The sequence below is a fragment of the Dipodomys spectabilis genome, unplaced genomic scaffold (assembly GCF_019054845.1).
Source record: "Dipodomys spectabilis isolate Male_0828 unplaced genomic scaffold, ASM1905484v1 ptg000138l, whole genome shotgun sequence".
NCBI lineage: Eukaryota > Metazoa > Chordata > Mammalia > Rodentia > Heteromyidae > Dipodomys > Dipodomys spectabilis.
In genome coordinates, this window is record NW_024870815.1 from 9226194 (window position 1) to 9242300 (window position 16107).

General features: G+C 39.6%; 1 protein-coding gene across 1 annotated transcript in view; it reads right to left on the reverse strand.

The window, feature by feature from the left end:
* Plcxd3 (phosphatidylinositol specific phospholipase C X domain containing 3) overlaps positions 1 to 15840 on the reverse strand; it is a 142193-nt gene extending 126353 nt beyond the window's left edge. The window contains exon 1 of the mRNA XM_042690614.1: positions 15738 to 15840. Coding sequence (XP_042546548.1) covers positions 15738 to 15840 — 103 coding nt within the window. The remainder of the gene's footprint in view (positions 1 to 15737) is intronic.
* Between the last annotated feature and the right edge of the window lie 267 nt (positions 15841 to 16107).

Genomic DNA, 16107 nt, shown 5'->3' on the forward strand with positions numbered 1-16107 from the left:
ACTGAAATTGTGCATATTAAACATCTCCCCATTTCTTGTTCCACCTGGCCTAGATAAACACCATTATATTTTGAATTTAAGAACTACTTTAGGTGTCTCATATAAATTGAGTAACATAGAATGTACCTTTTTGTGACTAGCTTATGTTACTTAGCATAATGCTTATCCATTAGGCAAGTTGAAGGTCAGTCTCTATAGTATTAAAAGTACTGCTTATCTTAATCAAAATGAGCCTGATTTGATCTCCTCTGGGGTAACGGGACAGATAAATCAAATACTTAGTAGTAAAACAGAGCCTGGAAAGATACTTTACTATAGTTTAGTACAAACAAACAAACAAACAAACAAAAACACTGAGTTACTTTAGAGATCAAGTGAAATGGAGAATGGGTTAGTTTTGTATCACCTATGGAAATAAGCAGTAAGGACCCTGGAATGACATGTTTAGAGTCTCTAGTTAAGCGGAGGAGTAAGAGTTAGCAACCTACTGTAATGCTCTAAGCCTTGATTCTCCATTGTTCTTAAAAGATTTTTGATTCACAAATAATTGTGCTGTTTTGTAACATAAAAATATTTCACAGGCAAAATAAATTGTGTGTATGTGTGTGGGGGGGGCAAGGGCAGTGGGGGGCGGGGTAGTTATTTTGGATTGAACCCAGAGCCTAGGTGCTGTTCTTAAGTTCTTTTGATCAAGGCTAGTACTCTACCATTTGAGCCACAGCTCCACTTTTGGCTGTTTATTTTTTATGGTTAATTGGAAATAAGTCTCATGTACTTTCCTGCTTGAGCTGCATCCTGAATAACTAGGATTATAAACATGAACCACTGAAACCTGGATAAAATTATTATTTTGGGGAGGGGTGGGGTCTGGTTGTGAGGCCTGAACTCTAGGCCTGGGCACTGTCCCTCAGCTCTTCAGCTCAAGGCTAGCGCTCTACCACTTGAGCCACAGCGCCACTTCTGGCTTTTTTCTTTTTGCTTATGTGGTGCTGAGGAATCAAGCCCAGGGCCTCAGGCATGCAAGGCAAGTGCTCTACCACTGAGCCACCTTCCCAGCCCCGCTAAAATTATTTTTTAAAGTGATATTTAAGTGTTCTTTAATGGTTATATTTTCAATTTCGCAAGATGAAAACTTCATCTTTGTAGAGGTGATTGAATAAGAATGTGAAATTAGTAAATTTCATTAGTTAATTGTACACTTAACAATTGCTGGCCATTCATAAGGAAATTGAGAGACTTAGAAAAATTTATATTAAGTGAAGTAAGCCAGACCTAAAGAAACATAGATTGCATGGTTCCCCTCACTTGTAATCATTAGAATGTGCCTATAAATCTACAAGTAAACCCAATGGATAGTAAAGGACAAAAAAGTTATACTTGGGAATGATAAATTAAACAGGACTCTGAACATTTACACAGTGAGAGACCAAAAAAGGATATTCTTAGGAGAGGATCACAAAGGCTCAATAGATATGTGCATATGAGCATATAAAATGATGCTTATCAAAATGAATTCCAAGAAATGGAAACAAGAGGTTTTTTTAAATTTACTTTTTGTGAGGTTTTCTTCTTTTTCTATTATTTCCTTTTGCTATTGTTTTTTATTTCTGCACCTTTTGTCTTGTATGTAAATTTATCTTATTTGGGGAGGATAAGAAAGCCCAGAAATGGTGGGACAAAGGGTCAACTAATTCAGCAGTGATACTCACTAGACACTATGTTGAAAATGAACTGTACAACTTACAAGGGAAGGGATCGGGAGGAAAAATGTGGTAGAAAACAAAAGAAGAGGTGACACTGCTCAAAAAGAATGTACTCATTACCTGACCTATGTAACTGTAACACCTCTGTACATCACCCTTATAATAAAAATAAATTTTAAAAAACAGTGGCTGAAGTGGTAAGTTTTGGGTTATGTATGTTTTACCACAATTACTTAATGATTGTATACACACAAAACTATTTAACTGCTGGAAAGTGACTGCTGAGTCTGATGATATATTTTAGATGTTGAAATTCACATTAACTTCTTATACAAAGTAATAGCCTAGTGAAAATGCATATAACCACAAATATACACAAAATTACATGGCCTAGTTTTACAGAATTTGGATTTATCATCCATATTTTAAAGGCTCTAAGTGACTTTAAATGGGATCTATCTTCTTTTGAGAAAGCAATCCTTAATATTACCATCCAATAGGTGGGAAAACAGAAGTATATAGGTGTTTAGTGACATGTTTTAACCTAGGAGCCTAGACTTCCAGTTATATCCCCTCCCCCAAAGTAATGCTTAACATTTACATGGGAAAAGTCAGAGGTTGAGTCTATTTGGTTGATTTCCAGTACTTACGTTGACTTACAAATTTATATTACTTACAAAGTCTGTTAGTTACAACAATAAATGGCAGGGATGAGGCGGGAGGCAGGGGACCCCAGGTACATTGCCTGTGGGAATGTAAACTAGTACAACCACTCTGGATAACAGTCTTGAGGTTCCTCAAAAGCTCAACACTTTTCTAATTTGGGGAGGGGAAAGGAAATAACAAAATGCTAAAATAACGATAAATAAGGTTGATAAATAAGGTTGACCCATTTTAAAAATGAGATGTGCAAGACACTATGTTGAAAATGAACTTCACAATGTCGGGGGTGGGGGTGGAGGAGTTTGGGATGTGGGGAGGGAAGGGATGGTAGGGGAAAAACAAAGGAGGGGGTAACAGTGCTTGATAGGAAATGTACTCATTACCTTACTTATGTAAACTATAAACCCCTCTGTATAGTATTTTTACAATAAAAATATATACACACACAAAAAGACTCGACATAGATCTTCCGTACAGCCCAGCCATACTGCTTCTAGACATCTACCTAGAACATCACAAACAGGATACCATAAAGACTCTTGCACATCCATGTTTACTGCTGCACTAGTCACAATAGGGTTGTAGAAACAGCCCAGATGCTTCACAATAGAAGAATGGTTCTAAAGTATGTGATATGTATAAACAATGGAATTTTACACAGCCATTAGAAAGAATAATGTTATGTCATTTGCAGGAAAATGGATGGACCTAGAACAAATCAAGTTTAAGTGAGGTAAGCCAAGCTCAGAGAGACAAACAGCCTATGTTTTCTCAAGAGGAAGTTAGGTCTAAAACACACCAGAACATGATTAATTATACAGGACTCTAAGCATGCACACATAGTGAGACCAAAGGAGGATATTCTTAGGAGAGGAGCACAAAGGCAAAATGCCTATCTGCATATCATCAGATAAAATAATATTTATCAAAATGAGCTCCAGGAAATGGAAACTAGAGGGTTTTTTCTTTATTGTTCTTCTATTTTATTTTTATCTTGATTGTTCATTTATCTGTCTTTGGGGAAGGAAGGGAGATACAGAAATGGAGGGACAAAGGGTAAGTAAATGCAACAGTAATACTCACTAGTCACTATGATGAAAATGAACTATACAATTTGTGGGTGGGGTGAGAAAGAAAAACTAGGAGAAAGCAAAGGAAGAGGTAACATTGTTCCAAAAGAAATGCGCCCTTTAACTGACTTATGTAACTGTAAGCCCTCCGTACATCACCTTTAAAATACCTATAACAATATTTTTAAAGTATGCTATCTAACAACCTGGAATACACAGACATAGATACATAGACACTTACATACACGATACACACACAAAGCTGTGTTCTGAAGTATTTACATATACATTCCTTGAACAGTTTAGATGGAAATAAATGAGCCATCTTTTAAGTTATTGTCTGTATGAGTCTCATATCTTTGAGAAAAGTTTTTGGAAAATATTTGTTCTTATATTTCTAGACTTTAGGTTCTGCAATTTTTTCCTATTTCCTATTTTTCATTTACCAGCATTTAATAAGTAAATATTACTGTATGCCCTACTAAGTGTTTAAATGGCTCTTAAGTGGATTGTTCATTAACATAAAATGTCTGAAAAGGTCAATTGACTTTGGACAGGAACATTTATATAATTTTCCAATTCTTGCTTTCCCCAAGAACTATGCTTAAGTGCAAGCTTTGAAAGGTATCCTGGCATTTTGGCATCAGGTGTAGACCAGAGATCCCAAGCTATATATGGATAATAAAACAAAAACAGTCCAAAGTCTGTATTGTTTATTACAGTGCTATTTAATGGGTCCTTCTCAATAACTATATTGGCATAGAGAAAATTTAATTTCATCTACTGGCATGCTAAAGTATTGTCCTTAATCTAACTGCTTTTGAAAATAACACTCAGATCATAAATTTATATTTGTTCCTGTTGTATTTAATTTTTAGTTCATATCTCACCTGTTAAAAATGGCTCATTCTAGGCAATTAAATAATAAATGAAATGACAGTATAACATATTAAAACTCCCTGATTGTAGTAAAATCAGCACAAGTATGTAAGTTTGTAGAGATAAAAAGCCTGAAATTTTTCTACCAAAAAAGAAAAAACTTAAATCATCTAATTCTACACCTAAGGAAACTAGAAAAAGATGCTCAAACTAAACCCCCAGTTAATACAGGCAAAGACATGGTAAATATTAGGGCAGAAATAAATAAAAGGAGAACAAAATATAAGTCAATAAAATTAAGTTCATTGTTTTGGAAAAGACAAAATTGACATTTAGCAAAGCTAAAAAAACATAGAAGACTCAAATAAATGCTGTGGGAAATGAAAGAGAAGACAGGCCAACTAGAGGCACAGAAATAGAAAGGATTGTGAGACTAATGTGAAAGATATATGCGATCAATCTAGAAGGAATACATTTCTTAAAAACACACAACCTGTTAAGGCTGAATGATGAAAAAATACATAAAGTCTGAATACTCCTATAGGGAGTAAATAAGGAGATTGATTCAGTAATTAAAAACCTTTCAACAAAGAAAATTCCCAAACCAGATGGCTTCACAGTTTCATTTTACAAAATATTTAAGTTGGAATGAATACTAATCCTTCTTAAACTCTTCCAAAACACTGAAGAGAAATGAATGCTTCCAAACTTATGAGAATATCATCATCATGATTTCAAGGATAGACAAGACACTACAAGAAAGAAAACTATCAGTATGCTGCTGAATATACGTAAATTTTTAACAAATTCTAGGAAGCCAACTCAATAGCAATTAAAGAACTCTACATTATGAAATAGCATTTAATCCTGAAAATTAAGGATATTAAAAATGTGAAAATTAATTTGTGATGTGCCACGTCAACATAACAAAAGATATTACTTCATGATCATATCTAATGATGCAATAAAAGCATTTGGCAAAATATAACATCTTTTGTGACTCAAAAAAACAATTCTCAACAAATTACATATAGAAGGACTATGTTCTCAGAAAATAAAAGCATCATATGACAAATCTATAGTCATTCCTAAATTGAAACTTTTCCCTGAGATTAGTAAGAAGTTAAAAGATGTATTCAACCAGTATTCAACACAGTTCCATCAGTGTTAGACAAAGAAATTAGATAAGAAATAAATAAAAAGCACCCATTTTTAAAGTATAAGTTGAATTGTATCTGTAGAATACAGAAAATTTTTTGTTTTTTTTTTGGGGGGGGGGTCCGGTCGTGGGGCCTGAAGTCTGGGCCTGGGCGCTGTCCCCAGCTCTTCAGCTCAAGGCTAGTGCTCTACCACTTGAACCACAGTGCCACTTCCGGCTTTTTTTCTTTTTGCTTATGTGGTGCTGAGGAATCAAACCCAGGGCCTCATGCATGCAAGGCAAGCAGTCTACCACTGAGCCACTTTCCCAGCCCCAGAATACAGAAATTTTTATGTAAAATATCCAAAGATCCACAAAATAAGCCCATGAGGAATAACAAATCAATAAAGACGTGGGATACAAAATTGAGGAAATTGAGACAATAATTCTACTTAAAATGCTTAGAAAAAAAATTAACCAAAAAGACTTATACAGTGAAATGTGTTGAAGAAAGATGTTAAGGACGTGAACTCATGGTATGACATTGTATGTTCATTGATGGGAAGACTTAATATTTCTCAAATGTCTATACTACTCAAGTATGTCTACAGATTCAATGCAACCCCTATCAAAAGTTCTTGATATTTTTGCAGAAATAAAAAAGCTTAGATATGTGCTAGTGGGATCATGGCTGTAAATCTAGCTACTCAGGAGGCTGAGATCTGAGTATCATTGTTTGAAGCCACCCAGGGCAGGAAAGTCCATGAGACTCTTGCTTACAATTAGCTACCCTCCTCAAAAAAATATGGAAGCAAAACTGTGGTTCAAGTGGTAGAGCCCTAGCCTTTTGGATAAGAGCTCAGGGACAGCACCCAGTCTCTGAGTTCAAGCCCCAGAATCAAAAAAAAAGAAAAAAAGTTCGAACTGATATGGAACTACCCTCCAAAGAGCCAAGTTATCATAAGAAAGGATAACAAAGCTAGAGGTCTCACCATTCCTGATTTCAAAAATATACTGTTAAAGTAATAAAAATAATAGATGCCCAAACCCAATTAGGTGAAGCATTTTCCTCATGTTTTTATCTATAACCTTCATATTTCAGTTCTAAGATTTAAATCTCAAATCTATTCTGAGCTGATTTATGTTAACAGGATAAAAAGTCAAATTTCATTTTTTTGCATGTGGATGTCCAGTCTTCCAAACATTATTAATAACAGTATAATTTCCTTATTGGGTACTATTTGCAATTGAGTCAAATGTAATTATCAGTTATGCATGAATTGTTTTCTGAGATAAGCATTCTATTCTTCTGATCTATATGATTGGGTTCTATTGGCCAATAGGAGTGGTTCATGTCTTGCAATTATCTAATATAATCCCGTGTATATAGAAGTAGGTGCATGTTCATTTGCAGATTTTATAGTTGGAAACCACAAAAGTTCTCAGCTGTTTGCATCTATATTTTTTCTACAAAAATGGTGAGATAATCAATTAGATGGGATGGGAAGGAAATGTTGGTTTGAGAAAGGAGAAGCATGATGACACTGTCATCTCAGAGTAAAGGAAAACAAATGTACTAGACAAGTGTAATAATGCTGTCTGGAAATGTTGACTACTCGTTTAAAATTCATGGTCATAAATTGCTAGGGAGTTGTGCTATTCAATCTGTGTAATTTTTCTCCAATATCTACCCACTGAAGTTCTCTGGCACCAGACTAGATGGAAAGTTGAGTGTAACAGAGTTGACATTTTCCAAGCAAAGAAAAACGAGGTTGAGACAGGAGAAATAAGGCTATCCCCTAGGGCCCAGGGGCAACGCTGAGCAAGGAATTTGACCTGATGAGAAGAGAAAGGAGGACACACAGGGGTGAAAAATACTAGACAAAACTTCACATCCCATATCTCAGGATCTTTGTTCTCTTTCTTGAGAAAGGCTCAGGGTAGATGATGTGGGACTGTATGCAGGTCTAACTTCACTGAGGCTGCTCTGGTCCTCTTTTCAGTTTATCATAGAGACCAAAGTCACACATTGATAGGTTCTGATTTTCCTGGCAGGACTCCACAAAGTGCATCTTTCTCTTTACCAGCACGCATGTCAGAGGACAGCTCCAGGGAAGCTCTACAGAAAACTAAGTTTCATCATAGACCACTATTCTTCTTGAAATAAAAATTACCCAGATGAATTGAGCAGCCAAATGCCCGTTTATCCAAACTAAGAGCAAGCACGACTGTTTCATAAAAGTTAACACACAGAAAGATTTCTTTGGTTAATACACAGTATTAATGGGCGTTTAAAACAGTGTTGGAAGAGCTATCCGCTCGCAGGATGTTTAATGAAACATAGAAATATAACAAGAGTACATCTAATAAATCCATGGGCCATCTGTTTCAGTACCTGATCTCTGGAGGTGACTAATCCTCGTAGCTTCTCAAGAATGTTTAACCATTTCCTCCTGCCTCTCTCTTCTGACCCATCTTCCTCTTTTAATAGAGCATAATAAAAGCATATGGTGCTTTAGAAAGCTTTTGGCAGGAGAATTCTATCCGAACCATGGTAGATTTCTCTCCTTCTGATGTACACATTTTTTTTTTTTTTTTAACACACTGATTCTCACTCTAGCTTCTTGAGTCGATTATATCCCAGTGATTGTAACTAGGAGATTCCTGAGTGACCTTCATGGTAGCCTGTTCCCTGGTTTGCAAAAGCTAACACTTAGGGATCAGAGACATTCTCAATTGTGACAATAAGTACATTATTCAGGAAACAAAGTTCATTCTCTTAAGTAATGGTGATAAAGTGTGTGTGTGTTTGTGTGTGTGTGTGTGTGTGTGTGTGTGTTGGAGAAAAAGCGAAATCTAACTTTGAGTCAGACCATGTCAATTACTCTGTGCTTTAATTCAGTGGGGCCTGAGGGCTTATTTTAGGTATATTAGATTATTGGACTTGATTTACATTGCCTAGGGCTGCTTGATGGGAAAAAATATTCTCTTGTTATTTTCACTGAAAACTTATCTGTATAAATGAAATAGCACAAATGGGTAGAAACAAAGTAACTTCCTAGGTACAAACCTACAACCCTAGCACTTGGGAAGCTGAGGTAGGTGGATCATGAGGCCAACCTTGTCTGCATAGTTAGACCAGGTGTCAAAAAAAAAACCCAACAACCACACCCCCCCCCCCCAACAACAACAGAAACAGAAAAGGGAAGAAAAAAGCTTTCTAAAAACAAGATTCTCTTAAGACCGTAGGACCAGTGACTCAAGTGTAGGTTTAGGAGAGATAGCCAGAGACAACATTTGGGCTAGATTTTCTTCTCTACTATGCATTATTCAGAATCTCACAATGGGCTTTATAGGTGTATGTGTATATAAACACATATGTGTGGATACAGTTGTATGTCTTTAAGTGCATTCATGTATGCCTATTTTGTCTTAATCATTTTTAGAAAGCTGGACCACCAGTGGCAGTGTTGATTTGAGAAAGAAAAAAAAAACAATGAAAGCACAGTTCCTCTGTATATCAAATCAGCAAAGGTCGGTCAGGTGCCAGTGGTTCACACCTGGAATCCTAGCTAATCAAAAGAATGAGTTCTAAGAATTGAAGTCAACCCAGGCAGAAAGTTCTTATCTCCAATTAACTAAGCAAAAAGCCAGAGATAGAGGTGTGGTAGAGTGGTAGAGTACCAGCTTTGAGCAAAAAAGCTAAGCCGGATCCTCCTGGACTTGATTCAAGCTCCAGTACCAGCACACACACACACACACACACACACACACACACACACACACACACAAATTAGCAAAGATAATGACATTCAAAAGGTTCCACAAACAGGAATGAAAATGGAGAAATCATCTGATAGACCATGTAGGCCAAAGTACTGGCTTATAGACAATCCTTTAAAATCTATTCAGAGATTTGGAACTACTTGGTAATCTGGTAAGGGAGTACTTGGAATGAATTGAAATGGACAAATATTATAAGTCTGATTTTATTTTGAGGGCTGTGAGGTTTAGGAAACACTATTTTTTTGTGTGTGTCAGGTTGGTCTTTATTATTAGTCTACCCTCACAATTATCTCCTAGATGTTATTTGTTGATACATGGCACCCAATAGTTACCTTCTTTGTAATTATCTTTTCTTCTATTCAGATTAGGTGGGATTATAGTTAAGAGACAGCAGATATAGTGTGTAATTGAAATCTGAGCTCTCAGAAATCTAAGACAGAATAGTGAGTTCCAGGCCAGCCTAGTCTACATGGTGAGACCTGTCTTGAAACAAACTCTAAGTAAGGGTATTAAACACTTCATATACTAAAGTATGTAACCTTTTCCATAGATACACTTTGATATCCATTTTAGCAATTGAGGAAATAGGTCTATGTGCATGGTATCAAGCTCTTTTAGAATATCTTATCAAACAGCTGGAATACTAGTGAGTGATACCACATCTATACATACATATTTCCATTCCAAGTATAAGGTATGCTTTCCATATCTTGATGATTTTCTTTCTATCAAAAGCCAGTTTACTATTTACATTTTCTTGTAATAGTCCCCTAATGATTATTAGCACATTTTATATTCACAATGCCACTTTTACTCAGGAGTAATATTGAGAAGCTCTAGGTTATGGATCAAATGAATCATCCTGTACCTTATAAATACAGCAAAAGTACTTGGGTCTGTGTAATAAAAATAAAACTAAATGGAGAGAAAAACAATATAGGGATATTTCCTAAATTGACATTATTATTCACCAGGATCACCAGGGTTGAGAGACTTTAAGTGCCATTATAAGCTGCTATCAGGAGGACTTTAAGGAAATGAAGGGAAAGGTTTTACATTTATCATACTGATCTAATTTGAACACTTAAGTAGCAATTAAATAACATTTATTGCTCAAGGTGCATGATCAACTCTAATGTCAGTTATCAGAAGTGTTCTTGGCTTGGGCCATTAGCTTTGAGGCAAATTTGGAGTTTTGACTTGAAGCCTGATTGAACTTTTATGGAAAAATGGACAGCCCAACAGAAAACGTAAAGATGCATGTTTTAGATTTGTTCCTGACACTCTTGTAAAAGACATTTGTAGGAATACATTAAAGCAGAGTTCTTACGCTCAAACTTGTATATGAATCACCTTGCTAAATAAATCTTAAAGGTGGAATCAGCATTACTACCATCACCATCATCCATGCATTCTGATGTAGAATTATCTGGACCAAACTTGAATAGCAAAGACTTACAGGATCATTGATAGAATATGTGAAAAATCATACTTACACAGAGAAAAGTACTGTATAAATGCTAATGTATATCATTTTACACTTTTGATAGTGGTTGGGGATACAATTCAAATCATCAAAAAAAGTTGTAGTAGAACAAATTACATTTTCAATGTAATGTGTTGATGCATCAAAACACTATATGTACCCACTAAAATGTACAATTTTTATGTATCAATTAAGCATAAATATTAAAGAGGCCAAATTCCTAAATTAGTCCTCTCTCTCTCTGTTTCTCTCTATTTGTGTGTGTATGTGTGTGTATGTGTGGGAGTGAGTGTGTATTTGCCAGTACTGGGGCTTGAACTCAGGGCTTCATGATCTTGCTTAGTTTTTTTCACTCAAGGCTGGCATTCTCCCACTTTAGACATCGTCCTCCACTTCTAGCTATTTCTGGTTAATTGAAGATAAGAGCCTCATGGGTTTTTCTCTCCATGTTGGCTTCCAATCCTAATCCTCAGATATCATCCTTTTGAGTAGCTAGGATTACAGGTATGAGCCACAAGTGTCCAGCTTGCTTCCTTTTTTCTTTTTGAAAATCTAACAACATTGGAAACAGAGAGGCAACATGAATTTATTGTGTTTTGATTGATTTGAAAGTTTACCTTCCATACGGCTGTCCTAACTGAAAATAGAAAAAAGCTCTTTGGAAATTACCTAATTAGACCAGCCCCAGGTTTTTCCTATAAACAATCACATCCCAATTAAAATGGAAATAATATGTTACAAAGAGGATGGAGACTATTCCTGTCTCCAGGAATACCAGAAATAACAAAAAGAAAGTACTACAATGCAAGAAATTAAAAACTAACAAAGATAGTGGGTGTAGCTCAATACTGGAGGGTTAGTCTACAATGTGTGAGGCTCTTTGTTCAATCCCCAGTATCACAAATAAAACAAAACAAAAGCCATGAATGACAGCAGACAAAAAAATCACATTTGCAGAAGTGCATGCTTTCCCGTCACTGATACTGGCATTTTATTAAAAAGATAAATAAAACTCACAGGCATATCAGTTTATAAATCATTCTCTTTTTTTTCTGTCAATCATGGGGCCTGAACTCTGGGCCTGGATATTGTCCCTCACCTCTTCAGCTCAAGGCCAGTGTTCTACCACTTGAGCCACAGTGCCACTTCCGGCTTTTTCTGCTTATGTGGTGCTGAGGAATTGAACCCAGGACCTCATTCATGCAAGGCAAGCACTCCACCACTGAGCCACCTTCACAGCCCTAAATCATTCATTTTTATGAAGCATTTCTGCACTCCTAATCTATTTTATTATAATTACAGAAAGTATATTACACAATTAGTTGTTAAAGCACACATTCCTCCTGAGGTCCCAGCCCCATGACATTTTTTCCATATTTTTTTGCACACTCAGTTGACTGCACCATATGTACAAAGATTTTTATCTGACAATCCATAGCCAATTTCTTCTATAAGCTAAATCCTTCCCAATCATTGAGACTTTGGATAGAATGACTCCCTGTCAGGGACCCACATTATCATGGCCATAGAGTTATAGAGTTAGATATGTGCTTCAAAGATGACAAACACGCATCTGATTCACCTTTACCTGAATTTTTATACATTTTTCCTTGTTTCTGTGTCTGTTCATTCTCTCTCACCTGCTTGTAGTAAAGGGAAGCATCATTCACAATGCCATTATTAAGCAAATGAACATGAATGAAAATTTAGTGCCATCAGGGAGAGAAGGCAATGATAAACAAGATTGAAATTTGAGTAACTGTCAGTATGTTCTGGCAGTACTTAATTCCTTTGAAAAAAAAAAGAAAGTAAAATGACTAATGCCAATTTCTAACTTTCTCGGCCTAGTCAATACCAAATCTTGAGGAGATTTACATGCAAAACAGCACTGAGAGATTTGGTCCTGAAAACATTCAAGATGCAGACACTTGTAAGGGGAAACAAAGGAGGAGGCAACAATGCTGGATAAGAAATGTACTCATGGGGCTGGGAAGGTGGCTCAGTGGTAGAGCACTTGCCTTGCATGCTCGAGGCCCTGGGTTCGATTCCTCAGCACAACATAAGCAAAAAGAGAAAAGCCGGAGGTGGCGCTGTGGCTCAAGTGGTAGAGCACTAGCCTTGAGCTGAAGAGCTGAGGGACAGCGCCCAGGCCCAGAGTTCAGGCCCCACGACTGGACCCAAAAAAAAAAAAGGAATGTACTCATTACCTTGCCCATGTAATTGTAACCTGTCTGGACGGTATTTTCACAATAAAAAAAGAAAAAAAATAAAGATACCAGAATTGCACACACCATCAGAATGCCCTATGCTCCAGACCTCGGTGACTTAGGTTCACTGTCCACGCAGGTAGTCTCATAATCAGGTAACTGTTCACTCTCTAGCTGATTCACCTAAGAATACCTGAAGCTCTGGAGAAGACTGAACAGCAATTCCCCTCCAGAAAAACACTTCTGTGTTGCACAGGCGTGGTTTTAAATGGTGGAGATAATTGCTTAATTCAAGCTGTAGCAACTGGCCAAGTAAACATGTAGCAGCCAGGAAGCTATTAGCATGATTTTAAGGCAATTATTCCATTAGTGTTTAATAGTCTCCAATTAGTCTTCTTTGACTATCAAAGTTTGAATGTCTTTTTTTTCCTTCAAAAATTATCATTGTTGAATAATGCAGAGGTATAAACTGTGTGTGTGTACTAAAACTACACAATCATAGGGAATGTTCAAGAGTATAGATTTGGTGAAATGTATTGTGTTAAATTTCTTTGTAAACTTCATGTGCAAATTTCTCAGAAGTATTAGGGTAAGGATGGGAGACTCTGCAGGGAATATACTTGGAATGATATGTTGTATCACAACATATGGCTTGAGAAACAAGGGGAAATCCTATGCTATCCCAATGCCACATCCTCATATCTCTGCAAGAAGGTCACTAGAATATTGAATGCTCTGATTTCAAGTTTCTACTTTGTCCCACAGAGAGAAGTACAAATGACAAATGACCCACATCCTGTTAGTGCCTAGTTCATTGTCTTCTCACCTTGGTTACCACTTGTTGAATAATCTTGATGCAAATCCCAAGGTTTTCTCCTCCAAAACTCCGAGGAGATCGTTCTCTAAAATCTAGTTTGGGGGTCATACCACTGAACTGACTGCAAGTCATTTGCCTACACCGAGTTCCAGGATATCTGTGAAATGAAGACAGTGCTGACTGCTTACGTGCAGGTGAACAGAGCAGGACTTTGAAAAGTGCCAGAATACAGAAATGTAAGGTGGATTCAAATGTGACGTCATGCCATCCCACAATACTAGCTCTGCTGTCCTGGGCTTTTAACTTCCTGCATCCCTCAAGTCCCCTGTCAGACACGTGGGCTCTCAGTCCTTGCTCAGGGGAGACCATGGGGAAGCATTTGTCCAAAATAAATAAATAACATGAAAATGAAGGAACTCCTGTGGAAGGGAGAGTGGAATTCTGCCAACAAAGTTGTGTATTTTCTACTGTCTCCTTCGAACAAAACAATCCCCAAACTCACCTAGGGAGCAGAATAAGGGCAGAGTGGGGAGCCCAGGTGGTTCTTTTTCCTTGGCGATCTCTGGTTCAGGGGACATTATTTGTCGAGGGAGGGCAAAAGATGACCATCTTTTGGAGGGGACAGCATTGGACAGCTTCAGCCTGTCAAACCAGCCACTTGAGTCACACTCACTGGAATTACTAATCATTCCAGCACTGTTGGTTGTAGCCTCTTGGGATTTTCAAGAAATCTCTTGACTAGCCCTCCCCCCGCCCCCCCCCCCCCCCCCCCGCCTTCCTTTTCCTCTTTCTTCTCTGTTTTTCTTTCTTTCTTGTCTCTCTGCAGTTGCTAGGAAGGGACACCGTATAGGATTGATGGAGAGGAGGTAGACCAGAAGGTTGAACTTGCTCTGGACAGGAAGTGGAGCACCCATCAGTAATTTGCCCTCCCGCGAATCTTAGAAGAATCAGGTGTGCCCTCTCTCAGTCCACGTGCATAGACAAATTGGTCATGAATGGTGTCCCTGTATCCTCTGCTCTCACGTTGTAAACTGTCCTCAAACGACCCTCGCTCCTGGATACCTGAGCTCTGGAATGCATTCATGCGCTCCCCCTTCCCCCCCAAAAAACCCCAAACACCTGCCAGGTCCTCTGCTCCAAGACACGCAGATCTCTGGATACCTCGCGTCTTTTCCTCCCTTTGTGCATGCTTCCTTCCTTCAGTGTTTTCTGGACACCAGCTCCGCCACCTTGCCCTCCCCATTGGCGTGATCATCCACACTCCCGCGCCTTGGACGCCCTTCCCGGCTTCGCGTCCCCAGCAGTTCCCGACCCTGGAGCTCCAAGCGGTTAACATGCTCTGGGACTCCAGACCCGGGCCCTCCCAGGGCCCTTGCGCATCGGCACCCCACTGTGCCCGGCCTGGCGCTCCCCGGCCAGGGCCAGCCGCGTGTCCCCGAACTTTCCTCACTCTCGGGGAAAGCGCTTTGTGTCTCGGAAGGAGGCCGGTTCCGAGGGAGTATTTCTCTCCAACCTGCTCCATCAATCGGATGCCAGGGATGGATGGACTCAGAGTCCCACGCGGTGGAGCCGAACCCTGGAGACACCAGCTCACAACTCGTCACGCAAGATCACCCTATAGACTCCGACATCGAACCCCCCCTCCCAAGCCTACACCCCAGTTCCCAGATCTGCAGGGAAAGCCGTGGTAGGGGTGTCCCCCCGCCCCAATCTAGAGCCCGGGACGCAGAAGCAGTCACCTTGACTCCCTGCACCACGCTCCCCAGAGGGGCTGGAACGCGCCTGGCAGCCCGGGGCGCCCCGGGCACCGCGGTGGCCGGAAGCGGAGACCCTCCCCGCCCCACCCCCGACCCCCCAGGACAAGTTTCCCTGCTTCCCTCCCTCCCTCCCGGGGGCAAGTTCCCACTTGGTGTCGGACGAAGCCGGGCGGGGCAGGTGGCCCGGGAGCCAGGCACCCCCGGGCGGGCGAGCTGCCCCAGCCAGCCTACCTGGGATGGCTAAATTGGTGAGCGGGATGCCGTGGATGCTGTCGGGCAGAGTTGCCATCCAGTCGGCGAATTTCAGCTCGTGTTTCCCCTGAGACGAGGCCATGGTGCGGGGTCGGCGTGCGTGCGGCCGTGCGCCGTAGGGGTCCCTGGCGCCGGGCCGGGCGAAGGCTGGGCTGGGCTGGGCGATCTGCGGCCGCGAAGCCGGTGTTCGCTCCGGGCCCCGCTGGAGTTTACACTCCGCTCAGCGCCACACCCACAGGATGGCGCAGACACATGCTCATTTTAATAATTATTCCAAACACCCCCCCCCCTCCTCCTCACTCCCCGGCTCCCCCCCCCGCCCCCCCCTCAGCGCCTCTGCCAGACTCCG